The sequence below is a fragment of the Heterodontus francisci genome, chromosome 30 (genome assembly GCF_036365525.1).
Source record: "Heterodontus francisci isolate sHetFra1 chromosome 30, sHetFra1.hap1, whole genome shotgun sequence".
Classification (NCBI taxonomy): Eukaryota; Metazoa; Chordata; class Chondrichthyes; order Heterodontiformes; family Heterodontidae; genus Heterodontus; species Heterodontus francisci.
The window spans coordinates 8,971,544-8,998,267 of NC_090400.1; the positions used below are offsets into that span (position 1 = coordinate 8,971,544).

Consider the following 26,724-nt stretch of genomic DNA (forward strand, 5'->3'; position numbering starts at 1 on the left):
ATCAGCCTAACAGTTCAAGGGGTTGGGGGGGGGGGAGGGGGGTGGGGGGGGGGGGGGGGGGAGATGTGAAACTAGTGAAATAAAATGCAAGAATAAAATGTTGAGTCCAATGAACCAATCATGCACTGATAATAGAAGTCTGCAAACCACTCAAACAAGGGGGGGGGGCGTTACTAGTTTTGTTTGAATAACTAAGAAAGGCTTGCTGTAGTGAGCACGTTCTTTCTTTGTAACCTTGCAATGTAACAACCATATACTGCAATAAAGTTTCTAAAAGTTACGGTCGGACTTCGTCTCTTTGTAATTGATGGGAACCAACAACTTGGCGTAGGCGGCAGGATCGCTGGAGGATTAAAACCGAAGCCCTAGACATCAGACCTATATCAGCTCCCCGGAGGTAAGGACTGCTCTTTACGTTAAAAAGTCCTCGGCCGTTGTCTGGTTTCGGCTCACCACCACGCGACCCCGAACTTTTCTTAGGCTCGAGGCCCCTTTCATAGACGTCTGACTCGGCAGTGTTTGTCCTCACACCGGATCGGCTGAAAAGCCTCACGGCTCGAGACCCCCTTCCCTCCCTGAACGAATTGATACAACGATCGACGAAGGCAACCGACAGTTACCATCTACTGTCAAAGGCAGGCGGGCCCCGCCAGACGTTTCCGAAGATGAAATTTTCAGCAGTTAAAAGGATATATAGAGCAACAGTTTAATTTGGCTAAAACCTGTACTGAAATTGAACAGAAATACAGTGCCTCCAAGGGACAGTGGTTCCTGGAAGATATAAAGAGGGCATGGGGAAAAACGACTCGTTTAAAGGATAAAGAATGAACCCAATGGTCCTTAGCTGTAATGGGACAGATCCGACAGCGTAATGAAATTATTCATCAAACTCAACGCGACCGCGATCTGACCAGTGCGAAGGACCAATTAAAGGCAGCTTGCGAACCGAGGAAGGAGAAACTTAAAATCGGAAAAGTTAGAAACCGATTTAAAACTTAACGGCGGCACAGTGGTGCAGTGGTTAGCACCGCAGCCTCACAGCTCCAGCGACCCGGGTTCAATTCTGGGCACTGCCTGTGTGGAGTTTGCAAGTTCTCCCTGTGTCTGCGTGGGTTTTCTCCGGGTGCTCCGGTTTCCTCCCACAGCCAAAAGACTTGCAGGTTGGTAGGTAAATTGGCCATTATAAATTGCCCCTAGTATAGGTAGGTGATAGGGAAATATAGGGACAGGTGGGGGTGTGGTAGGAATATGGGATTAGTGTAGGATTAGTATAAATGGGTGGTTGATGGTCGGCACAGACTCGGTGGGCCGAAGGGCCTGTTTCAGTGCTGTATCTCTAAACTAAACTAAATTACGGGAAGAACAGGCGACTCAACCGAAGGGACCGGGACCACCCTGCGGACCTCCACCACCCCACTTGTATCCAAACCTGGACTCGTTTCAAAACAAAATTACAGAAAACACAACGGCGCGAAGCTGGTATAGAGGAATCAGAGTCCTCCAGTGATCAAAGTGATTTGGATGATGAGTTGCCTTTTGCACGGCTCGCCCCCCTTAAACCGAAACGTGTTAAGGTCAAGCAGGAAAAGACGACTACAGACGGTGACGAGGTGATTACGTCCGAGCACAACACTTATTGGATGCATGTTCCGGCGGATCCTGAGAAAATTGATAAATGGTCCAAAAAATTGCCTGACCCGAAACAGGGGGGCCAGAAAACATGGGAAAAATTGGGACGTCTGAAAGGAATTTACCACCTCCACCCAAGGGATTGGGTACAGATTTTGACCGTCATGGTGCCCGGGCGAGTGGGGCGAAGACTGAACAGAGAGGTCCAAACTGCTTTGGCGAGGACGAGCAGCGATTAGACAGTGGCTGCGAGCATACTGTCCCGCAAAGATGGATTGGAATAAAATTATAGCTTGTCACCACACGGTACCAAAGAGGTGCGGGAGTATGAAGAGAGGTTTAGATCAGTTTGGTCGGAATACTCGGGGATAACGGACCTTGCCCCAGAGGCACTAGACGACACCTGCTTGCCACCTCTGAAGTCGGCTTTTGTCACGGGATTAAAACCAGAACTATCAAAGATGTTGAAGGCAACCCTACCGAATTGGGACAGCAGAGATATATCCTTCGCAACAGTGGTTGACCGATGCAGTCAGCTGGACAGGGACATGGGAGCAAAGCTCTGAGCTCCGCAGGCGGGTTGGAATTCCAAAGGCCTTGATAAGGCGCAAGATAGCTGACCCGGGGCATGCCACTACTGCGGAAAGGAAGGCCATTGGGCTAAGACGTGTAGAGCAAAAGGGATGGGGCAGAGGACGGCAAGGATACAATTCGGCACTAAGACCAGGTCCATCCCCTGATGGTAATGACCTCCTAGAGAACTTCAAACAGTTGACGCCCCAGCAACAGAAGGAGTTACTTGATGTGACAAAAAACTAGGGGAGCCCCCCCTCACCCCTCCTGGCACTAACAGAACGACGAAGAGATGGATTGTATATAACTGCGAGGGTGGGCGACCAAGACATAGACTGCCTATTGGATACTAGAGCCGAATTGACGTGCCTACCTCAACGATACGGGAACTCCATACCGTTGGATGGTAAAGTTAAGACTGCCCATGGAATTGGTGGCCATGGGTTGGTACTCAGGAAAACCCAGCCCATACGCATTGGTCTTGGCCCACATGAACTGATATCAGTCTGGATAGGTCCGGTGGACCAGACCCTTCTGGGTATGAACGTTCTTACTCAGCTGAACTCCTCATTGCATTTTGAAGGCGGCCAGGTAATCTGGTCCATCCGATGTCTAAAGAAAGAGGAGCTGAGGGAGCACCCAATATGGGCTCGGGATAAGAACGATTGTGGGCTACTTCAAATGGAACCGGCAACGTTTATGGGATCCACTCCGCCCTGTGCTAAACAATACCCCATTAGTCCAACATCTATTGCAGGAATCTGACCCGTAATTAGACAGCTAGAGGAGCGAGGTGTGCTGGTTAAGACACACAGTACCTCAAACAGGCCTGTGTGGCCAGTACGGAAACCAAACGGGACCTGGCGGCTTACTGTTGACTATGGAAAGGCTAACCAGTGTATTGATCAAAAGGCTCCTCTGGTAGCTGACCCCTCTACGGTATTCAATGCCCTGAGGCCGGAACATGAATGGTTCTCGGTTATCGACGTGGCCAATGGATTTTGGTCGGTGCCACTGGCACCCGAGGTCCAACCGTGGTTCGCCTTTACCGTTCCACAACAGTACACCTGGACCCGGCTGCCACAGGGTTTCCACAACAGCCCTACGATATTTCATATGGCCCTACAAAACCATTTGAGGGAGTTACCTTCCATGCACTCCAAGGTCATACAGTATGTTGACGACATCCTGTTAGCCTCTGAAGTGGAAGGACAACACGGACAAGATCTGCGTACCCTGCTGGACAACCTTCATCAGAGAGGACACAAGGCCAGTATCGACAAAGCGCAAATAGTCCAAGGAGAGGTCGTGTACTTGGGACAAAAGATTGAGAGGAAAGAGGGAACTCACCCAGGACAGGACCACAGCCATTTGGACTGCCAAACAGCCCACCACTATCCAGGAGCTTAGGATCTTTTTGGGTTTGTGTAACTTCAACAGAAATTGGATCGACTCCTACACACAGCTGGCCTAACCATTAATTGATCTCTTGAAGGGAAAGTGGGCCTCTAAAGAATCAGTAACTCTAACCAAAGAACAACAAGAGGCCTTTGAAAGCTTAAAAAGAGGGCCCTTTGCACAGTGCCAGCCCTGGCAGTCCCCGACAATGGGAAACCATTTACCCTGTTTGTACATGAAAAAGAGGGATATATGACTGCCATATTGACACAGGAGCATGGGGACCAACAGAGACCTATTGGATATTATTCAAGAAAACTGGACACCGTAGCCCTAGGATAGGGCAGTTGCCCAAGGGCCACTGAAGCCACATGCCAAACTGTGATGGCTACTGCAGGTCTGGAATTGGATCAAAAGCTAACAGTCAAGTGTCTGCACATTGTCCACACATTGCTATCCATGAATAGAGTATCCCAAGTGACAGCAGCCAGATGGACCCGATGGACAACGGTCCTAGAGGCCCCCAACCTCCATACAGTCCGAGCTAGCTTGGTAAACCCAGCAAATATGCTCCCGTTGCCTGGGGAGCAAGAGGGGGAAGAGCATGATTGCGTGGAGGCTTTGAGAGATACAGAGGAATTGACCCTGGTGGCAGAGGAAGCATTGCACAATCCAGATTTAATCCTTTTTACAGACGTCTCCTCCTTTGTTGACAACAGTACCCGGAAAGCAGGATGGGCAGTTACAACCCTACACGAAGTCGTGGCGACGGGATGTCTGCCCTCGGGGACGTCAGCCCAACAGGCCAAATTACAGGCTCTGTCGGAGGCATGTCGGATAGCGGAGGGAAGGACGGCTAATATCTAAACAGACTCACGATACGCCTTTGGAGTTGCTCACTACTTTGGCCAGTTGTGGCGAGAGGATTTCTCACTGCCGCTGGTACACCTATCCGAAACAGGAAAGAGGTTCGAGACTTGCTAGAGGCCATGCAATTATCACAAGAGGTGTCCATTCTGAAACGTAAAGCCCATACGAAGGACAATACCATAGAGGCGCAGGGGAACGCCCTAGCCAATCAGGCAGCCAAGGGAGCTGCCTCGCAGGGTGATTCTTCGGACGTAGGGACGCAAATATGTAAACTGGATGCACCATTTGGCACTAGATCTACAAATAATGCAGGGCGAGTGCTCCAGAGACGAAAAATGGACATGGATAGAGGCAGGGATCAAGCTATGTGAAGACGGCATCTGGAGACAAAGGGACACCGATAGGAGTGGCGCGCCACAGGCGCTGATGCCCTTTTTAGCCTAATAGATTCACTATTGGGGGCACCTGGCCCCGTAACAGATGATGGCTCGGTTCCAGAAAAGCTGGTGGGGTCAGGGGTTCAGAAAACACGCCCAGTTGGTGGCTGACCGCTGTGTGGTCTGTCAGAACAACAATCCAGGACCCACCACAATAATGCCTCAACTAAGAGCTCCAGCCGGCCCATTCCAGTGCTTGCAAGTCGACTATATCACTCTCCTACCTTGCCAGGGATACACCAGCATTCTCGTTATTGTCGACAGATTTCCCAGATGGGTAGAGGCCGTCCCAGCCAGAAGAGCCATGGCCAATCACACCACTAAGGTCTTGTGTAAGGACTACATCCCCAGATGGGAGTACCGGTCAGCACTGATTCTGACCAAGGGACTCATTTTACAGGCACGGTCTGTCAGGAAGTCTGTCGGCTACTGAACATGACGTGGGATTTACACTGTCCTCACCACCTACAGTCCTCAGGCCAAGTGGAGCGAATGAACCAGACCCTAAAGCAACGACTATCCAAGTATCACCAAGAAGGAATACCATGGCCCCAGGCGTTGCCGCTACTTCTGTGCAGCATTAGGGCGACTCCGAACAGAACTACGGGCCTGAGTCCATTTGAAATAATAACAGGGAGACCCATGTCTCTGCCGGGAACAATTGATTTGCGAAAAGCTGATTGTCACCTGATGAGTGACGCTCTACTAGAATATTGTCAGAACCTAACAAATGCTATCAGTTCTGCTTCTTCGCAGGTATCGGCAGCTTGGGCTGTCCCACCAGAAGGAGGGCACGACATCGTCCAGGGAGTCTGGGTCTACGTGAAGAAAATACATAAAGAACCATTGGGCGCCAAGTGTGAGGGACCTTTCCAGGTGCTACTGACCACCCAGGCAGCAGTTAAAGTCAAAGGGAAGAAAGCCTGGATACACGCCTCTCACGTCAAGCGAGCGACCTGTGACTAAACACTGACCTGCTAGCAGGACAATTACCATTTGCCAATATGTTCAGAATTTTTATTATCCTCTTTGCATGCATTTTAAGTATCTGCTACTTTTGGCTAACCAAACCTTTCCACTTTGGGGAACTAATCGAGTGTCCAGGGAATTGCACGTTAACACTTTCCTTTACATGTTTTATACCTATGCCAAGGCAGCTAACATCTCTAGCTGTTGGGTATGTGCACACGTGCCCATCCATTCCAGAGGAGGCATTCCGTTACGGCCCATACCTCTTAATACATCCCAGATGGGATGGTGGCTGACAATTCGTACGTTGGGACAACGGGTTTGCGATCCCCCTTCGTATAGGTTCGGGATTCGCCAAAACCTGATGTCATCTGGGTACAACGATAGCATGTGGGGCTCGTATCCACCTTCCTTTAAAGGCTAGAGTACAGCTCCTTATCTTGCATTGATCAATACCTCAGGAGTGGGACGGCCAATGGGAATAGTGTGCATGTCCCGTAATTTAACCAATGGCTACCCCATCGTTAATAGCATTTGCAACTATAGACCCCCCAGGCGGCAACGTCTCCATTTCCCTTTTTGACACAGGTCAAAGTCATTGGAATCTCACCTTTCTGCCCAAGGCACTAAATGCATCCAAATTCACTTCCTATAATAGCACTTACTTCATTTGCGGCCATAAGGCCTATCCCGGGTTACCAAAACTTTGGACGGGATCATGTTATTTGGGTTATGTTACACCTTATATCCGTCACTTGACCTCCCTGCCTGTGCCACCTCACTGGCAAAAGATGAGGCGAGCTATCACAGAGACGGAGAGATTCTTTGCGATCTTGTTTCCCTGGTATGGGACAGCTAAGCTGGCCAGGGAATCTATTAACATAGCCTCTGTTCTAGAAAAGGTGGCCAATGACACCGCCGAAACCCTGGTTAAAATAAATACAGAAATGGCGGCTGTCCGGACAGTGGCCCTTCAGAACCAAATGGCCCTAGATTTTATCCTTGCAGAAAAGGGGGGTACTTGCGCCTTGATAGGGCCTGAATGCTGCACCTACATTCCAGACAGCTCCGAAGAGATCTCTAATCCGGCAGAGCACATCCAAAAGGAGATAGAAAAACTCAAACAACCCCCAACTCCCACCTTATGGAGTTGGGCGACCGGGTGGTTGGGCTCTATAGGGACCTCAATGGTACAGGGTTTGATCTTTTTTGTTGGAATCATAACTTTGTATTTTATGTTTTTGCTTACTAAGTGCTGTTGTAAACAAGTAACTGAAGCCCCTGCCAAGCTTATGCCTGTACAGAGCTCCCACCGCCCCCTCTTGTGGCACAAGCGGGCGATATATTAAGCGCAACCCTTCCAGGTGTTGAAGGCTGTTTCTAGACCAGTAGAGACCATTAAAGGCACCAAGGCGGGATTGATGGAATGATTCTTAAAGTTTGAAGAATCAAAGGGGGGACTTTGGGGACAGCTAATCAGCTAACAGACTAACTGTGAAGCTGTGGAACCAATTTATAAAAAACAACAAGCAGAAGCTAACAGGACAGCTGCAGGTAGCTTAATTGTAGCCTATTGTTTAATAATCAGCCTAACAGTTCAAAGGGGGGGGGGGGATGTGAAATTAGTGAAATAAAATGCAAGAATAAAATGCTGAGACGAATGAACCAATCATGCACTGATAACAGAAGTCTGCAAACCACTCAAACAAGGGGGGGGGGGGGGGGGGGGGTTACTAGTTTTGTTTGAATAACTGTAAGAAAGGCTTGCTGTAATGAGCACGTTCTTTTGTTTTGTTCTTTTTGTAACCTTGCAATGTAACAACCATATACTGCAATAAAGTTTCTAAAAAGTTACAGTCACACTTCGTCTCTTTGTAATTGATGGGACCCAACAGCTACAATATTGAGGTTTTCTTAGTCAGAATCTAAAAAGCAGTCACAGGCCAGTCTGCAGTATAAATACACTACAAGATAGTAAAAAATGTGAAGTAATGTAATACAGAAATTTTATAGACTTGTCACAGAATCATATTCTTAATTCAGAATTTGGTTGGACTAGTCATAGAAACTGGTCTCAAGGTGCGGCAGAATTCTATGGGCGCTGGTTATAATCCTTAGATTCTCTAGTTTCCAAGAGTTGCTTCGTGGAGACCTAGGGCTGAGACACTACAGATCTCCTTCCCCTTCACCTCCAAACCTCTCGCTTGTTGGTGAAACCGGCCAGCAGTATAAAACAAGGTAGCGCTCGTCAATGATAAAACCATGCATCGCAGCAACACAGTGGTGCTATTTACATCACATTGGATTCAGGTTGCAGGAAAAGTAAATTTTCAGGAACTCTATTAGAATACATAACGTACAAGACGAGTTTGCTGGAACTAGAGGTGGGAACAGTTAAATATTCCATTTCCCTCAACTTCAATGCCTGCACAAGTATCGGGGCAGGGCTTTAAAAGAGCGACGTCTTTGAGGGGGAACTAAAAAAGCAAAAGCAAAAGCAAAAAAAACACCCCCCCCTCCCAAAAAATTAGCTAAAGCCACAAAACCGCATTTCCTTTGGTGTTATAGCACTAAATGGAAATGAAGAATAAGATTCTGAAAACAATGTTGCTACATCTTATATGCAAGATTCATCTAACTAAAAGTAGTGGTGAGAAGACTCGCATCCAGCACCACAATTTTGTTAGACACATCCTGTTCACCAATGAACATCCTGTATTTGTACAATTGCACTTTGCCTTTTCCATCCATAGAACATTACTTTATTAGACCCAACTTCCCCTCCCAGGGATGGAGGAATCACAACTCTATCACCTTCCCACAGCCCAGCCTCAGGATCATTTAGCAATCTAAACCTTGAAAAGTTCAGTTTAGTGCATAGCACTAATTAAAATATGAAAGTCATTTGTCCACCTCCTGAAGGAGTCAGCACTTGCTCTTTTTTCCTGCATCATTAGATCTGTTTGTATACATTTAGGAACAGCATAAGCCAGAAAAAGCAAGTTCCAATGTTTTTTCTCTCTTCATAACTCATAAACCACAAGGAACATTTGACAAGTTATTTTGTAGGTGGTCCAGATCCACTAGCTGATGGGCTTAAATGAATGGTTTTAACTAAGTACTTGCAGCTCAGTGCAGAGTTTCATCCCTTCAGTCTTGGCTGGACTGGTGAGGTTAAAGGATTGTGCAGGAGCTAATGAAATCACTGGTTTGGTTACAACCAAAAAGGGACAATTTTAATTAGGAAGATGTTCGTAAAACCAGGAAATAGCATCTCAAAGTCACCTATTTGTTATTCCATTATACATTCAACAGCCCACAATAGTATATAAAGTTTTAAGCAATATAGCTTTCTTCCACCAACCTGGCAAGAATTGGAACAGGTTATCAGCATAGCCAAGTACGGCAAACCAAATTTACTCACTGTGTAGCAGGACCTTGAAAGATGAAGCTAAACAAAATAACCCACCCTAAAAGTGGGCCATAAGTGTAATACTTACTACAGTGTGTCAGGAGGGCCTATGATAAGTACTTCCCATCTGTATAGATCATTGTCATCGATCAACCCCGCTGAAAAACCATCAACAGGATTCTTGTTCAGCTCTAGAATGACAAATATTAATAAAGGTTACATTTCTAGCATGTTCTAATACTTCACACAAAATTGTGACAGAGCATTGATCAAACAGAACCACACCATTAATTACTGGGTAAAGCTTACAGGCACCATTAATACAAAAGTCAAAGGCTGTTCATGAAAACATGTACAATTTTGTTTCATTGCAATTTAAGAGCAGAACAGAACAATTGTGACATTGGAAAGAATAGATTATGAATTTGCATTTTAGAAACCAAGAAACATGAATGTGTTTTTTCCTATACCCTTACCCAAAGGGTATAGATGAACTAAAACTGCACCCCAAAATGCAGCACCCAAAAAAAGTGTGGGAAACAAACCATTAGCTCCCCCTCTCTCTTCTCCACCACCCAACCTTCAGACATTCTGCACCCATTTACACCATTAACTCATCGGGCCAGGCAACATGTTTAGCCAAATGCTGACTCCAAAGCAGAAAATCAGCTCTAGAAGACCAAAGAGCTCAAATTCCTCAATCCCAACTGAATAGCAATTTATCCTCTAACTAGAAACAGTCCTCTTCTCTTGGAAACGAAGTTCTCTGCAGCAAATCTACACCCACTGTATTTCAGCAAAAAAAAAAAGAGACTGGATTCAGTTCCAGCTGGATGTTAAGACTGGACAGAATGCATGCAAAATCCACCAAAAAATAAGTTAGGTTAGATGAAACTAACACGGTTTACAGTTAGGAAATGAATGTCCCATCATCCCCACAATTATACACAACCCCTTTCAACCATACTGTAGCAAATCCCTTCACTTTGCAAACTTCAAGCATGTCCCATCCAAACATGCAGTGCTCTAAATGTAATCACCAACTAAGCCTTACTGTTGGTAGGGTTTTTTGGTCATCATTCTTGTCCTTCTCTGCACGTTCTCCAGAACCTGTTAAACTCCAGAAAGCTGGTTATGGAAGGATAATGCTGGAGCCCATCTTTACTCAGTTTCACATTTATTGTACTGAGTAAAAGGATCATAAACCTGTAGCTCCTCACTCAAACCCTCCAGTCTCTTAAGTGTCTGCTGAGAAGTGCTCAAGACAGACCCCAATTAACACCCTCCACCTGCATACAAACAATTGATGCACAAACAGATTCCCTTCTTTCTTTTATAATAAAAAGTGGATTAACCTGCTCAAACAATATTTCAAAACAAATTCCATTTTATGTACAAATTAACATGCTCAGAACATTTCAAAATAAATTCCACATCGGGTACAAAGTATGACATCGAGACAGCCCTCCACTAGCACCCATAATTTATTTGTACTGGTATTTCTTTTGGTGAAACAATCAATCAGGTAGCTGATGACTTGCATCTACCCATTTAAGTCGGGAGATTTCCTTGCTCTCCAGGATTGGTTTCAATCCAGCAAGGTCAATACATAGTCTTTTCTCACTTACCTTTTGTAGAGGTGTACATTGTCCTACAAAGTACAATTATCCTCCTAACATTCAATGGGTAGCCTATCTTCAGTATGTCCCTTGTTCAGAATTTCTCCCAAATATTTGGGAAATATAACTACATCCACTGCCTCCACAAGAACCAGTGTTTCTGTAGCTAAAGTGCTTTTAATGACTCATTTTAATTTTCTTAGCCTCCCAAGCTAAAGGACAATATTTCCCATTTTCACCCATCAGAAATATGAAACCAGCTGCACTCAAATACCCATCAGCAAAATTAGTATGTGAAGCATCACTACAAATTAGCTTCATGTTCTTTGGGTCACCCAAGGATGGGAACTTCAGCAAAAAAAACTAAACTGGAGAAATGTATAAGGTTTTATTTGCCCGTCAAACATTTTCAACTTTTGGATGTTTCATCATCATGCTTAACTCCAGCACATCAAAAACAGCATCAGGCCTAGTCAGAGAGCACAACCAGTTTAATTGACCAATCAAGCTTTGCAATTGTTCAGTCTCTGCTTTAGATAGGTTATCTTTCTGAAATGACCCAACACAATTATCTAGGATGGGAGTAACACTAAGAAAGATTGTGGATTTAAAGTTATTCCAGACTTGGTCTGCTTAATATCTAAACCAATATATTTAAAAGGCCCCACAAGCCTGACTCCCAATTTTAAATTCTGCCCTAATTTTAATATTTCTCAAAATCTGCAGTACCACCCATAAGAAATCTTGAAGATGCCTGAAAGTTTCTTTTTAGGATACCAAGAAAACATCGCAGGATCTGCTTTTGGTTGAACACAACCAACCAATTTTCAACAAAACAGATCTCACCGAGAAATACCACAGCCTGGAAGCTTCAATGTCAGACACATTAAGTTTCCATAGTCTTCCTTCTGCAACTGCTGCCTCTTTGGGTGGTTTCAGATACTTTTGAGAGAGAAGTGTAACACCTTCCAGAAATGTGGCTTCTGCAATGGATCTACACTCCCACAAATATGCGACCGAAAGAGCTAAAAGGATTTCAAAATTACTTTTCCAGCTGTAGGAGAGTCCACTCTAACATCAGTATCACCCAGTCGCTCTTCAAAACCCTTCACAACTAGCCTCGCTTTATCCTCAAGTTCCATCGGGAAGGACTTTTTCAGTACAAATCCATTTATTTGACAGGCTGGCCATCCCCTATCCTTGTCGCTCAGAATAAACTACAAACTCTCCAATACCTTCTTTTGCTTCTTATTCTTCTTCTTTGGCCTCCTTGTCTCGAGAGACAATGGGTAAGCGCCTGGAGGTGGTCAGTGGTTTGTGAAGCAGCACCTGGAGTGGCTATAAAGGCCAATTCTAGAGAGCGACAGACTCTTCCACAGGTGCAACAGATAAAATTGGTTGTCGGGGCTGTTGCACAGTTGGCTCTCCCCTTGCGCTTCTGTCTTTTTTCCTGCCAACTGCTAAGTCTCTTCGACTCGCCACACTTTAGCCCTGCCTTTATGGTTGCCCGCCAGCTCTGGCGATCGCTGGCAACTGACTCCCACGACTTGTGATCAATGTCACAGGACTTCATGTCGCGTTTGCAGATGTCTTTAAAGCGGAGACATGGACAGCCAGTGGGTCTGATACCAGTGACGAGCTCGCTGTACAATGTGTCCTTCGGGGTCATGCCATCTTCCATGTGGCTCACATGGCCAAGCTATCTCAAGCGCTGCTGGCTCAGTAAGGTGCATATGCTGGGGATGTTGGCCGCCTCGAGGACTCCTGTGTTGGAGATACGGTCCTGCCACCTGATGCCAAGGATTCTCCGGAGGCAGCGCAGATGGAATGAATTGAGACGTCGCTCTTGGCTGACATACGTTGTCCAGGCCTTGCTGCCGTAGAGCAAGGCACTGAGGACACAGGTTTGATACACTCGGACCTTTGTGTTCCGTACCAGTGCGCCATTTTCCCACACTCTCTTAGCCAGTCTGGACATAGCAGTGGAAGCCTTTCCCCATGCACTTGTTGATTTCTGCATCGAGACAGGTTACTGGTGATATTTGAGCCTAGGTAGGTGAACTCGAACCACTTCCAGAGTGTGGTCGCCGATATTGATGGATGGAGCATTTCTGATGTCCTGTCCCATGATGTTCGTTTTCTTGAGGCTGATGGTTCGGCCAAATACCTTGCAGGCAGCCGCAATCCTGTCAATGAGTTGCTGCAGACACTCTTACGTGTGGGATGTTAATGCACCATCGTCAGCAAAGAGGAGTTCCCTGATGAGGACTTTCCGTACTTTGCTCTTCGCTCTTAGACGGGCAAGGTTGAACAACCTAGTTTAGAGATACGGCACTGAAACAGGCCCTTCGGCCCACTGAGTCTGTGCCGACCATCAACCACCCACTTATACTAATCCTACACTAATCCCATATCCCTACCACATCCCCACCTGTCCCTATATTTCCCTACCACCTACCTATACTAGGGGCAATTTATAATGGCCAATTAACCTATCAACCTGCAAGTCTTTTGGCTTGTGGGAGGAAACCGGAGCACCCGGAGAAAACCCACGCAGACACGGAGAACTTGCAAACTCCACACAGGCAGTACCCAGAATTGAACCCGGGTCGCTGGAGCTGTGAGGCTGCAGTGCTAACCACTGCGCCACTGTGCTGCCCCAAACCTGCCACCTCATCTTGTGTGGAGGAAAATTCCTTCTTCTGAAGACTTGAACGCATGAGCGCAGCAGCAGGGAGAAGATCCCAAACAGTGTAGGTGCGAGAATACAGCCCTGTTTCACGCCACTCAGGATAGGAAAGAGGTCTGATGAGGCGCCGCTATGCTGAATTGTGCCTTTCATATTGTCATGGAATAAGGTGATGATACTTAGTAGTTTTGATGGACATCTGATCTTTTCTAGTAGTCTGAAGAGACCACGTCTGCTGACGAGGTCAAAGGCTTTGGTGAGATCAATGAAAGCAACGTAGAGGGGCAGCTGTTGTTCACGGCATTTCTCCTGTAGCTGGGGAAGGGAGAACAGCATATCAATGGTGGATCTCTCTGCTCGAAAGCCACACTGTGCCTCAGGGTAGACACACTCAGCCAGCTTCTGGAATCTGATTAAAGCGACTCGAACGAAGACTTTCCCCACTATGCTGAGCAGGGAGATTCCACGGTAGTTGTTGCAGTCACCGCGGTCACCCTTGTTCTTATAGAGGGTGATGATATTGGCATAGCGCATGTCCTATGGTACTGCTCCCTCGTCCCAGCACAGGCAAAGCTTATTGTTAAAGTTTATTCTTAAAGTTTATTGGCGGCCACTAAAACTTCATGGTCATGAGGACTTCTGCTTAGAGTTCTATTCTGGAACTGCTCTCTAGCCTTCGTTTCATTGTGGAATCTGCTCAAACTACAGCCTCTATTAGCACTATGTCTTTCAGGACTACTGCTAGAAGATCTCTCTCGTACAGTACGTGATTGCTTCCTTACGCAAGAGTCACTTCCAGACCCACTATCAAAACTTGCACTGTGTTTTACTACCCTCCACTCTTTCACCCCATTCTGCCAGTCATCTTGAACATTTAACCAATATATAGATATTGGTCTATAGATTTTCCTGTACATCCCATAATTGTTGCATCCCTCCATCCATTAGACCCCTCAGGAATATATTACTTTAGTACCTACTCGGGGCAATTGCCCTTTAGAGTCATAGAGTTGTACAGCACAGAAAAAGGCCCTTAGGCCCATCCTGCTTGTGCCGACCATCAAGCACCTATCTATTCTCGTCCCATTTTCCAGCACTTGGCCCATAGCTATGTATGCTATGGCATTTCAAGTGCTCATCTAAATACTTCTTACAAATTGTGAGGGTTCCTGCCTCTATCACCCCTTCAGGCAGCGTGTTCCAGATTCCAACCACCCTCTAGATGAAATTGTTTTTCTTCAAATCCTCTCTAAACCTCCTGCCCCTTACCTCAGATCTATGCCCCCTGGTTACTGACCCCTCCGCTAAGGGAAAAAGTTTCTTCCTATCTATCCTGTCAATGCCCCTCAATTTTGTATACCTCAATCATATCCCCCCTCAGCCTTCTCTGCTTCAAGGAAAACAACCCTATCCTATCCAGTCTCTTTTAGTACTCCAGTTGTGGCCTAACTAGCATTTTATACAGCTCAATCATAACCTCCCTGCTCTTCTATTCTATGCCTCGGCTAATAAAGGCAAGTATCCCATATGCCTTCCTAACCACCTTATCTACCTGTGCTGCTGCCTTCAGTAATCTATGGACAAGTACACCAAGGTCCCTCTGCCCCTCTGTACTTCCTAGGGTCCTACCATTCATTGAATATTCCCTTGCCTTGTTAGTCCTTCCCAACTGGCATCACCTCACACTTCTCAGGATTAAATTCCATTTGCCACTGCTCTGCCCATCGATATCATCCTGTAACCTAAGGCTTTCCTCCTCACTATTTACAACACCAATTATCATGTCATCTGTAAACTTACTGATCATACCTCCTATATTCACACCTAAAATCATTAATGTACACTCCAAATAGCAAGGGTCCCAGCACAGATTCCTGCGATACACCACTGGTCACAGGCTTCCACTCGCAAAAACAACCCCCGGCCATCACCCTCTGCCTCCTGCCACTAATCCAATTTTGGATCCAATTTGCCAAACTGCCCTGGATTCTAGTCCCGAAACTTCTTAACCAATCTCCCATGCGGGACCTTATCAAAAGATAAGCTCAGATAGTTCTGATACAGGACTGAGGCGGGAGGAGTGCACGGTTTATTCTAGTTCCACTTCTCCACAGGTCACAACATATATTAATTTATTTTCCCCCACTTACTGATACGGTCAATCATAGACTTCATTTTTATCCCAGAATAAAACAAACAGGTTTCTTAACACAACAAAATTCAGATTATAAAACAAATCTTAACCAGTAATGAAACAAAGCATAAACACAGGGATAGAAATATTTAAAAATGCTATTTTTAACTTTAGGCGCACACACACACACAGGTTAACCAAAAAAAAAAAAGAGATTTACTCTTTAGAGCTCTTGTACAAAAAAAAAAGTATATATTGGCCAAAATATTTGTTAATTCTTTAATAAAACAAAAAGAGAAGATGTCAAAAGTCCTTTTTAGGTTTGGCATCCCAAATATGTACCAACAGCTGTCACCAAGACCTTCCCAGAACAGTTCTTCACAGGTGACGTTAAAGATCAGTTTGGGCAGGCTTTCCAAGGAAAATTGCAGCAACAGGAGTTTCAGGCAGTTTCTTACATTTGCTTCTCAGCTTTTCAAGAGATGGAAAACTGGCAGGCTTTTTCAAAGAGCTGGGTGTTGCACTCTTGGCAAGTTTTCTCCAACTGTCTTTTCAAACCACTGTCCAGATCACAATCAAAATCAATGTCACAAGAATCAAGCCTCCTAACCCCCACAAATCCTGACCTGTCACTTCTCTGCAAACATCTTTCCAAAGTCAAAAACAACCCCTGCTGGGTAATTATTTGAAGACAGGTGCCTACCAGTAACTGTTTACAGTCCAGACCTCAGTGGCCCTTAAAAAAAAAAGGACTCCTTTTCAGTTTTAAAATGCAAACCTTCAAAATTTAACAAAAATGGAAGCACTTGTAACACATCCACCGTTGGAGGAATGAAACAACATTTTTAATGCGTTTCATTACAAAGTGTGGGAAATAAATGAAAACATTTTCACACTCATACTCACTGTTTACCTGTAGCTAATACAGTTCTGCTTTGTACCATTTTTACTCTCATAACTCAAAGCAAAGTTAGATTCCAGATAAAGCATCTGCAATTACATTATTTTTGCCCACAATGTGGATAATCTTCAAGGTGATAGGGTTTAAAGGGCTTTAACAGCAAACTCCATTGGAATAGTCTAGTATTCTGATTTATGAATTTTTGGCAAAGTTTATCAAATCAGCCAACTGTAATTTTCTAAACAGAGCTTCCAGTTGTTCCAAGTGGTCCCTCCAAGCATCACTATATATCAGCACATCAAGGAAAACTACACAGTTAGGAACACTGGCTACCACTTGGTTCATTAGTCTCAAAGGTAGCTGGGGAATTTTTTTTAGCCCGAATGGCATCACTCGGCATTGGAAGAGACCGTCTGGTGTTACAAAGCCAGATATTTCTTTAGCTCGGGGCGTTAAAGGAACTTGCCAGTATCCCTTTAACAAATTTATTTTATTGTAAAAAAAAATGAATGCAGTCTTCCAAGTGAGGAGCTGGGTAGCAGTCTGCCTTTGTTACTGCATTAATTTTTGGGTAGTCTATGCAAAGTCTAGTTGAACAGTCAGCTTTAGCCACTAATACAACTGGGGAACTCTAGCTGCTTTGACTGGTTTCAATTAGGTGGTTTTCTAGTACGTATTGGATTTCTGCTTTTACCTGGGCCGGTTTCTCTAGACTTAAGCAGTAAGGATGCTGTTTTATAGGAACGGACTCCCCTACATCCACATCATGTGTGGCTAAGGTTGTACATCCTGGCTTATCCCTACAGACTCTTAAATGCCAAGAGTAACCTAGTCAGGTCTTTTCGTCGTTCTACATCTAAATATGAAAAACAGAGTGTCCAATCTCCCCAACAATTCAGTATTAGCTAACCGGATAGTAGGAGGTTCAATTTGAGAATGGTCTAGGCCTCCTTCTGCCTCATCCTCCCTATCCCTTCTGTCCTTCACTGTCCCAACTACCTGATGTACGTGTGCTTGCTTATCCTCCTCCCAGCAATATTGTTTCAATGTGTTGAAATGACAGTGTCAATTCTTTTTCCAGTGATCTGGGGTGTCAAATAATTTACTTTACCACTTCATATGGATCACTGAACAGTGCTTTCAACGGTTCACCCTGTAAAGGCAGCAATACTAAAACCTCATCCCTGGTTGAAATGTTCAGTCTTGGCATGCTTGTCTGCCCATTTCTTCAAACTGTTTGGGAAGCGTTAAGGCGTTTGAGACACTTTGTAAGCTCTCATGAGCCAAACATGGAAGGAATATGAATACATAATCTAGCACAGAAGATTTGTCCCTCTGTTCTAAAAACGTTTTAATTAATTTTAGAGGCCCTCTTATGTCCATAAACTAATTCAAAAGGACTAAACTAGTAGATTCATTAAGTGAATCCCTAGTGGCAAACAAAATAAATTCTAGTCCTTTATCACGACCATGGGGATATTCATGACAGTATGCTGATTGTTTTGAGGGTCTAATGGTACCTTTCTAAAGCTCCTTGTGTCTGTGGGTGGTTTGGTGAAGACTTTAACTGTGTTGTACCCAAATTACCTACAACTTCCTGAAAAATTGTGACATAAAATTCGAACCTTGATCCAACTGAATCTCAATCAGTAATCCATATCTAGTGAAGAACCGGGTTAACTTCTCTATGACTGCCTTAACAGAAACTGCTCAAGGGAATGGCCTCTGGGAACCAAGTAGCCATATCCATGATATGAAGTATATATTGGTGTCCCGCTTTTGTTTTCACTAAGAATCCTACACAGTCCATCAACACCCTACTAAATGGTTCCCCAAAAACTGGTATTGGAATTAGAGGTGCTGTTTTTATGGCAGGTTGAGATTTTCCCACAATCTGGCACGTTTTACAAAATTGCACCACAGCCTCGGAAAGATCTGGCCAGCAAAAATGTCAACATGTGTGATTGGGTCTTCTGGATCCCCACATGTCCCGCAATAGGAATTTCATGGGTTATCCTTAATATTTCCCAGCAGCATTAACTGATGAAATACTGTCCATTCTTCATCCACAGATCTGTGAGGAGGTCTGCACTTCATCATAATCCCATTTTTAATTAGCCTTCTGGAACTCCTTTTGCCTCTGCTTCTGTTGCAGCTGATTGTGCCACTTTATTTAACTCTGCATCAGATTGCTAAGCCTTGATCAGAGAAGACTTAAACATTTCCTTCAGACTATCCAAATCCCCAAAAGAAAGTTTCAGAGATTCGACGATCTGATTGTGGTTCCAATTTTTCCCTCAGACAATGGAACTCGTTTAGCCATTGCTCGGGTTACCACACATGAAGGAAAAATTCCTGGAACCTTTTCCTGCAACTGTTCGGTCTCTAACTTCACTTGGTTTTTGTGACCACTGGAGAAGCTACTACCTTTGCTCCAGCCAAATCATTCCCCAGGAGTAGGTCAACTCCATCTACAAGCAAACTATGAACAACTCCTACAGATACCGTTCCAAGCATTAGGGCACACTCTACGTGCACTTGATACAAAAGGTACGGGTATATACATCCCACCAATACCATTCACTAAAACTCTGGCATTCAGTGCGCTCTCTGGGGGAAATGTCATGCCTTGCCCCAGCAAAAGAGTTTGGGTGGCTCCCGTATCCCTAAATAGAACAGAAAACTACAGCCCAGTCTCTGCACCATTCCCCATGGGTTAAATTTTGGCATGCAGTATAAGCAGCAAAATACAGGCAAAGGCCCACATTTCCTGTATAAAAATTGCACTAGTTAAGTTTGCATTTGCAAGAAATAGCACAAGTAAACTCAGAAAGGGATTAAAACCCAGCCAGAAATTCTGGAGCAGCTCCACAGCCAATTACACAGTCAAAACATTCATTTTATAGTAGTAATGACTAAATACTTACAACAGGAAATAAAAGCAGCACAATGGGAAGTGAGCTGGAAAGGAGGGCATTTGAAAACTGCAGTACCAATTTGTTTTCCATCCCTTAAAAAAAAAAATCCTCCTCCAGAAAACTATAGTGGTCAAGGTTGCAAAGGGTACAGCTATAAAATGTTGGAATATTTTAAACTGGCCAAAATGAGTTTATACTTCCTTAGGATATGTTCTGCCAAAGAGTGAACACTACTGGACAGGAAACCCTCAAATTGCACAAAAGGCTGAAGGTGGGAAACTTGACTTTTGGAGAAAGCAGAAAAGCACCATGCTTGCAATAAGCTCCTAGGTAAGCCAGTGAAACAGGGTCAATACCAGCTTGTTAAATGTAATCGCCCTATTTCACACATCAATTCAGGCACTCACTTGCAAGGTTCAATACCCAATCGTTCAGGTGTAAACTACACAACAGCTGGGAGGACAGTGCAAGATTGTAACACCAATACAAATCTCTGCACGGTCTGAGTGGGTTTTAAACTTTTTTTCCCACAGGATGTGGGAGTCGCTGGCTAGGGCGGCATTTATTGCCCATCGCTAATTGCCCTCGAAAAAGTGGTGGTGAGCCGTCTTCTTGAACTGCTGTAGTTCATGTGGTGTAGGTACACCCACAGTGCTGTTAGGAAGGGAGTTCCCGGATTTTGACCCACCAGTGAAGGAACGGCAATATAGCTCCAAGTCAAGATGGTATGGGGCTTGGAGGGGAACTTGCAGGTGGTGGTGGCCCCATGCATCTACTGCCCTTGTCCTTCTAGGTGGTAGAGGTTGCAGGTTTGGATGGTGCTGTCAAAGGAGCCTTGGTGCGTTGCTGCAGTGCATGTTGAAGATGGTACACGCTGCTGCCACTGTGTCAGTGGTGCAGGGAGTGAATGTTGATTGAGGGGGGGGTGCGCCAATCAAGCGGGCTGCTTCGTCCTGGATGCTGTTGAGCTGTTTGAATGTTGTTGCAGCTGCACCCATCCAGGCAAGTGGAGAGTATTCCATCACACTCCTGACTTGTGCCTTGTAGATGGATAGGCTTTGGGGAGCAAGGAGATGAATTACTCACTGCAGAATTCCCAGTCTCTGACCTGCTCTTTTAGCCACAGTACTTACATGACTGGTACAGTTCAGTTTCTGGTCAATGGTAACCCCTCAGGATGTTGATAGTGGGGGATTCAGCAATGGCAATGCCACTAAATATTAAGGGGAGATGGTTGGATTCTCTTGTTGGATGATTGTTATAGTCATTAAAACTGACCAATATAATACAGGCCAACACCAAGGACATTTGATTTTTTTTTAATTCAGAACTATCCCATCTTAAATTTTAACGAGTTTATCATGGTTCATGTCTCCACATTACATATGGGATAGGAAGGGTCTTCTGTTAAGGAATCTATAAAAGGTTTACTTAAATACACCACTAAATAATATGAGCAGCATTAGTGACCATGGTAGTTTACTGGACCAAATATACATATGTTAGCGTTGGAGTTAGAAATCAAAAGATCAGTCAGAGTTCAATTTAATAAATAGGTCTATTCAGATACCCCTCAATAAACAGATTTTAGATGCTACATTCAAGCTCTGCCAATAAGGTAGGGTCTAAATTTGGATATCTGAACTTCCATTGCAGTTACGACGAGTGTTTTTTCTGGGGGGGGGGGGGGGGGGGGGGGCGGCGTGGGAAATAGGGTGCAGGATAGAGGAAGAAAGCTCTTAAAAAGACAAAAATGGCTGGTGTAGCTTTCAGCACTCATCTTTCCTGTACTGGAGTATTGAGCCTATGGTATAAGTGTGGACTTGCTCCAGAATTTTACTTGCGTTCAATCAGACTGCCAATAGACTGAACTAGATGCAGGATTCTGGAGTTGAGGGCAAATCAGGAACATTCAAAATGCAACAAAATCAATTTACAGCTTTCGAAGTTGGAAAGTCTTTGCAACGCGAACCTGCCATATTTGAATTGTATTTCATAAATACTGATTGTAATAGTGAAATATCAAGACTAGTGACCATGTAGACCGGGGGGTCAGCAACCTGTTTTACAGGAAGACCCTTTTAAAAAAAATATTGCCTAAAGTAAAAACTATTGGCAGCTGCAAGACAAAAAAATTAAAGAATGGGGTAAAGGCATTCGCATACTTTGAGAGGAAAACATTGTTTAAAGAATCTAAGCAACATTAGGCACTTACTTGATGCTGTAAAAAGTCATTTGCTTTAACGTCTGCTGCTGATAAAGAATATGAAAAAGGTATTGACTGAAGTGGATGATCAGTCATGATTGTATTGAATGGCAGTGCATGCTCGATGGGCTTAATGGCTTACTCCTGCTATGTTCCTTTGACTGCAGTTACTACTAAATGTTAATCTTATATATAGGTCAGGCAAAAATCCAGTCTCTACACCCAAGGAATAGGTTAAAAAATGTTTTCGAAGTTGAATCTGGATGCTACCCAAATCGTAAATTTGCCTTCAGCTTGATCAACCTTTTCCTGGAGAATCATAATGGCATGTTTCTTTCACTGCCAGTTAGATATTTTTCGGCAAGGTTTTCAGCTTTGCTAACAAATCCAGTGTGTGCGCATGCGATATTTCTATCATTTAGTAAATTCTAGCATGAAACAATTTAACATCTATGAATTAAATCATGTCAAAAGCTAGGAGACCACACGGTTACGAGTGATTTGAACAATTACCATATTGTTCCGGAAATAATCCCTAAAAATGCTATTTTGAAGCCTGACAGCATAGAAGCTAAATTTTTGATTAAGCAAATGAATAACAAGATTGTGTTGCCATCTAGTTCGTTGATTTTTTTTTTTAAAAAAACATAAAAAACGTTTCACGATTATGCAATCCAATTGGGGAAAAGGTTGGAGCCACAAATGATATGTTAAAGAGCTGCATGTGGCTCCGGAGCCATGGGATGCTGACCTCTGATGTAGACAAAATTAGGAATTAGAAAAAAAGAATTGAGTCAAGGTAGTAATGCACTGAAGCTTCAATACACTTGAGACGTGCCTCTCCAACGAATGACAAATAAATCTATCCACTTGCAACTCCACATGAGGGGGCAGGCAGGTGAAGAGTGGCTATTATTTTTTCTTGGGAAATCTGGTCTCTCACCAAGGCTCCTTCGACAGCACCTACCAAACCCACGATCTCCAACACCTAGAAGGACAAGGGCAGCAGATGCATGGGACCACCACCTGCAAGTTCCCCTCCAAGCCGCACACCATTCTGACTTGGAACTATAAAATCGCTGTTCCTTCACTGGCGCTGGATCAAAATCCTGGAACTCCCTTCCTAACAGCACAGTGGCAGTACTCTCACCAGATGGACTGTAGAGGTTCAAGACAGCAGCTCACCACAACCTTCTGAAGGAAAATTAGGGATGGGCAAGAAATGCTGGTCTTGCCAACGATGCCCACTTCCCATGAAAGAATAAAAGAAGTTGCCTCAAAACCTCTGGTGCTTTCCTACAATGTACAGCAGAGGCCACCCCTTAAAAAAAACAAGAGCCACTCTTCAACTGCCTGCTCCCTCACCCAGGAAAAACAGCAAGTGTTTCAAGCCAATGACGACCTTCAGTCCATTGAATGCACCTAGCTACAGTATTCTTTTGCTGCAATTCTGTGCATGTGCACAGAATGGAAGAGAAATAAACTTAACATTTTTATCCATTCTCTGGACAGACACATTAGCCAGCATTCATTACTCATCCCTAGGTGTTGTGGGCCTGCTGCTCCAGTAATTGTGGGGCTGATCAGGCACTTCAGAGCGTACTAGAGTCAATGTTGACTCCAATATAAAGTTTTACATGGTCAATGATGGACAAAAACACTACAACTTCAGATCACATCATTAAAGAGTCATGGGAACTAGGTAGCAAAGTGAGTTATTCTCTGGCCTCCATCCCGATTCAAATCAAGGCAAAAATGATGGGACAAAAGTTTCTTGTCTGCAATTAGACAATTTGCATATTCCTATACCAAACATCTGCAACTCTAACTTAATTCATTAAGTGGTAATCCCAAAAGAACAAAATGGCTGGTGCAGCAGAGGGTGCTCTTTTGCAATGAGGGCTGAGGTGTTGGCAGGATAGGAGATCTACACTACATCAGCTTGCAGATGTTGGCCCCCAGCATCTCATGTTGTAAAGAAAAAAAAACTATGCTGGCTAATATTAGCAGAATGAAAGGAGAGCCAGCCCAAATTAATTGGTTGCAAAAAAAAAAAAGGCAGATAAGAGCTTAGACATGCTTAGAAACCAATTGTATCGAGTACAGGTCACATGCATTCTGGCCTGGATTAAAAGGGTTCCATGGACAAACATGGTGATAGCAAAGCAAAGAAAAAGTTAGGAAATAGCAAGGGGCCCTTCCATTAGTAAAAGTCAGGGACAATCTTTGACTCAAATGAGGGAATCCCACAAGTATTTCATCTTAGTTTTTACATTGTAAAATGAAGGGACTATGGAGTACCCAGTTCTGAAGAACTGTCTTATCAGACTTTAAATGTTAACCATTTCCCTCCACATACAAACATACATATGAACTAGGAGCAGGAGTAGTTCCTCCATTCTATAAGGTCATGGCTGATCAGTTTGTGGACTTAACACCACTTTCCTCCCTACCCAGATACCCTTGGACTCCCTTGTTTGTCAAGAATCTGTCTACCTCTGCCTTAAAAACAATGACTCTGCTTCCACTGCTCTCCAGGGAAGAGAGAGAGCTCCACAGACTTATGACTCAAAAAAATTCTCATTTATTTTTAAACTGTGCCCCCTAGTTTTAGTCTCTTCCACAAGGGGAAACATCCCCTCAACATCCAACCTGTCAAGTCCCCTCAGGATCCTATCTATTTCAATAAGATCACTTCTCATCCTTCTAAACGTCAATGAATACAGACCCAACCTTTCCTCAGAAGATAACCCTCTCATCCCAGGAATCAGTCCACAGATGCTGCCAAACCTGTTGCGTATTTCCAGCACTTTGTTTTTATTTCAGATTTCCAGCATCCGCAGTATTTTGCTTCTATTTCAGAATATAGAAGTTTACCCATTACCATGTTAAGGTGAGGACGCAAGACCTATTAGCACAGTTGGCAAATGTAGCGAAGTATGATGCTTCACTACAAGTATGCATTCAAGCAGAGACGAGTGACAAGAACGTAGGATACAAAGAAACAGGATCAATTCCAATTGACAACGAGCACAGCAGGTCAAGTGATCTTTTTTGGCCCCCTTAAGTCCAAATTCCATCTCCTCCATATTGTGGAACTCAAGGTTGGGCTAGAAACTATAATCAGATTATGGTAGCAGCAGTCCTGCCTCATCCAGTCGTGAGTGGTGGTGGACAATTAAACAAACAGGAAGAGGCAGCTACATAAACAAGGGCAGCGAGCATATGGGACTGCCACCACCCCTTCCAAGTCACACACCATCCTGATTCGGAAATGTATTGCAGTTCCTTCACTGTTGCTGGGTCAAAATTCCGAACTCTTTCCCCAACAGCATTGTGGTTGTACCTACACCACATGGAATGCAGTGGTTCAACAGGATGGCTCACCACCACCACCTTCTCAAGGACAATTAAGGACAGGCAATAAATTCTGGCCTTGTCAGTGATACCCACATCCCCCATGAACATATAAAATAATTGTAACTAGTATTATAAAGGAGCTGAAGATAAAGATTCATCTTACAGATCTGATCCTTACTGTTTAAGTTTTGGCATACTGACAATAAATGTAATGTGTGCCAATACAATTATATAGGAGTACCGTTGCCCTCAGCTTCAACTAGATAATTTTGATACAGAAAGATTCATACTAATAACCCATCCAATGGGATTGATAGCAATAGTAGCTGCTCAACAACCTCAACACCTATAGCAAAATGTCCAAGTTAGTAATCACTAATACTTAACAGCATTAACCTATATTCCATTATCAGCATTACAAGGTGGCCCTGGAACAAAAAGGGCACACTTTTCAGGCCATGTCTAAAATCACTGATCCAAGTTCAGTTTAATTTTGAATCAAAGCATCCCCAGGTAAAAATAAGCAGCCTGCAAACTGATGGTAACTCTTATCCAGATTCAGGCTTCTTCTAGATCAACTCCCTGGTCAAGAAGTGAGCACTGGATTTGCTTCTGGCTTACAAAAGCATCCGGGCTGCGAGTGGTCACTGGTGTATCCTAAAAATCATGCCATAAACAAAGTTATCCCACATGGATCTGGGCACATCCAGTCATGTTTGGCTTTACCAAAGTATTCATGCACCACAAGGATTTCTGTTGTCAAAACTATCAAATGAAGTTGATCCATCTTAATGTTATGGTCAGGCCACATTATACAGCCTGGTTATTCTTATGAAATTCCAAAATGGATCTCAAAGGTAAACATAGGGGGTTGCAGCCAAAAGGTTACTTTAGAAATTCAGGTTTCCATGAATGTAGACAAAACTGGAGTTTGCTTTACAAGGAAAATTACATTTTGTAGAGAAAGTTGAAGAAACTTTCAAGTTTCAAGAAATCCAGAATGGACCACAATAGCACCAGCTATACAAGGGGCAGGGAGAAGAAAAAGATGTTTCCTGTTGTCAGAATCTCACTGTACTAACAATTTGGCCACTGCCTCCTTTACCAATGCTACTGGATTACTTTCCAGTCAGAGATTGAATATTTCCAGCCAGCTATTTGGTGACAAGTGGATAAGGCCTTTCGGGCAGACTTCATTGTAAAATATACAATCAAATTTTCATGAAGTGAAACAGACTTGGGGTTTGTCTTGAAGTTTTTTCATGAAATAAAAGAGCCTTTAGTCTCAAATGTTTCAGCTCCTATTTTGCCCAAGACCAATTCTAGACTTGAAAAAACTGGATAATTTATAGTTAGTTCTCCAGCTACTTTGGCTCCAAGAATTTAGTTTATTTAGTAACAAACTTGGATATGATTTGGCGCTTGTACAACTGGTTACAGTTCTAGTATAAGTTATTTGCAGAACTCAGATGCAGAGAGATCTGGGTGTCCTAGTACACAAAACGTTGGCATGCAGATACTGCAAGTGATTAAGGCGGCAAATGCAATGCTGTTGTTTATCGCAAGGGGAATGGAACATAAAAGTAGAGATGCTTTGTTACAGTTGTAC

At 44.0% G+C, this 26,724-nt stretch overlaps 1 protein-coding gene across 2 annotated transcripts in view; it reads right to left on the bottom strand.

Annotated features, from left to right (window-relative positions):
• Nucleotides 1–26,724, bottom strand: part of ube2g1a (ubiquitin-conjugating enzyme E2G 1a (UBC7 homolog, yeast)) — a 98,794-nt gene that overhangs the window by 36,487 nt on the left and 35,583 nt on the right. For both annotated transcript variants that reach the window (XM_068010073.1, XM_068010072.1), the window contains exon 2: nt 9,377–9,479. In XM_068010073.1, the coding sequence (XP_067866174.1) occupies nt 9,377–9,479 (103 nt within the window). The remainder of the gene's footprint in view (nt 1–9,376; nt 9,480–26,724) is intronic.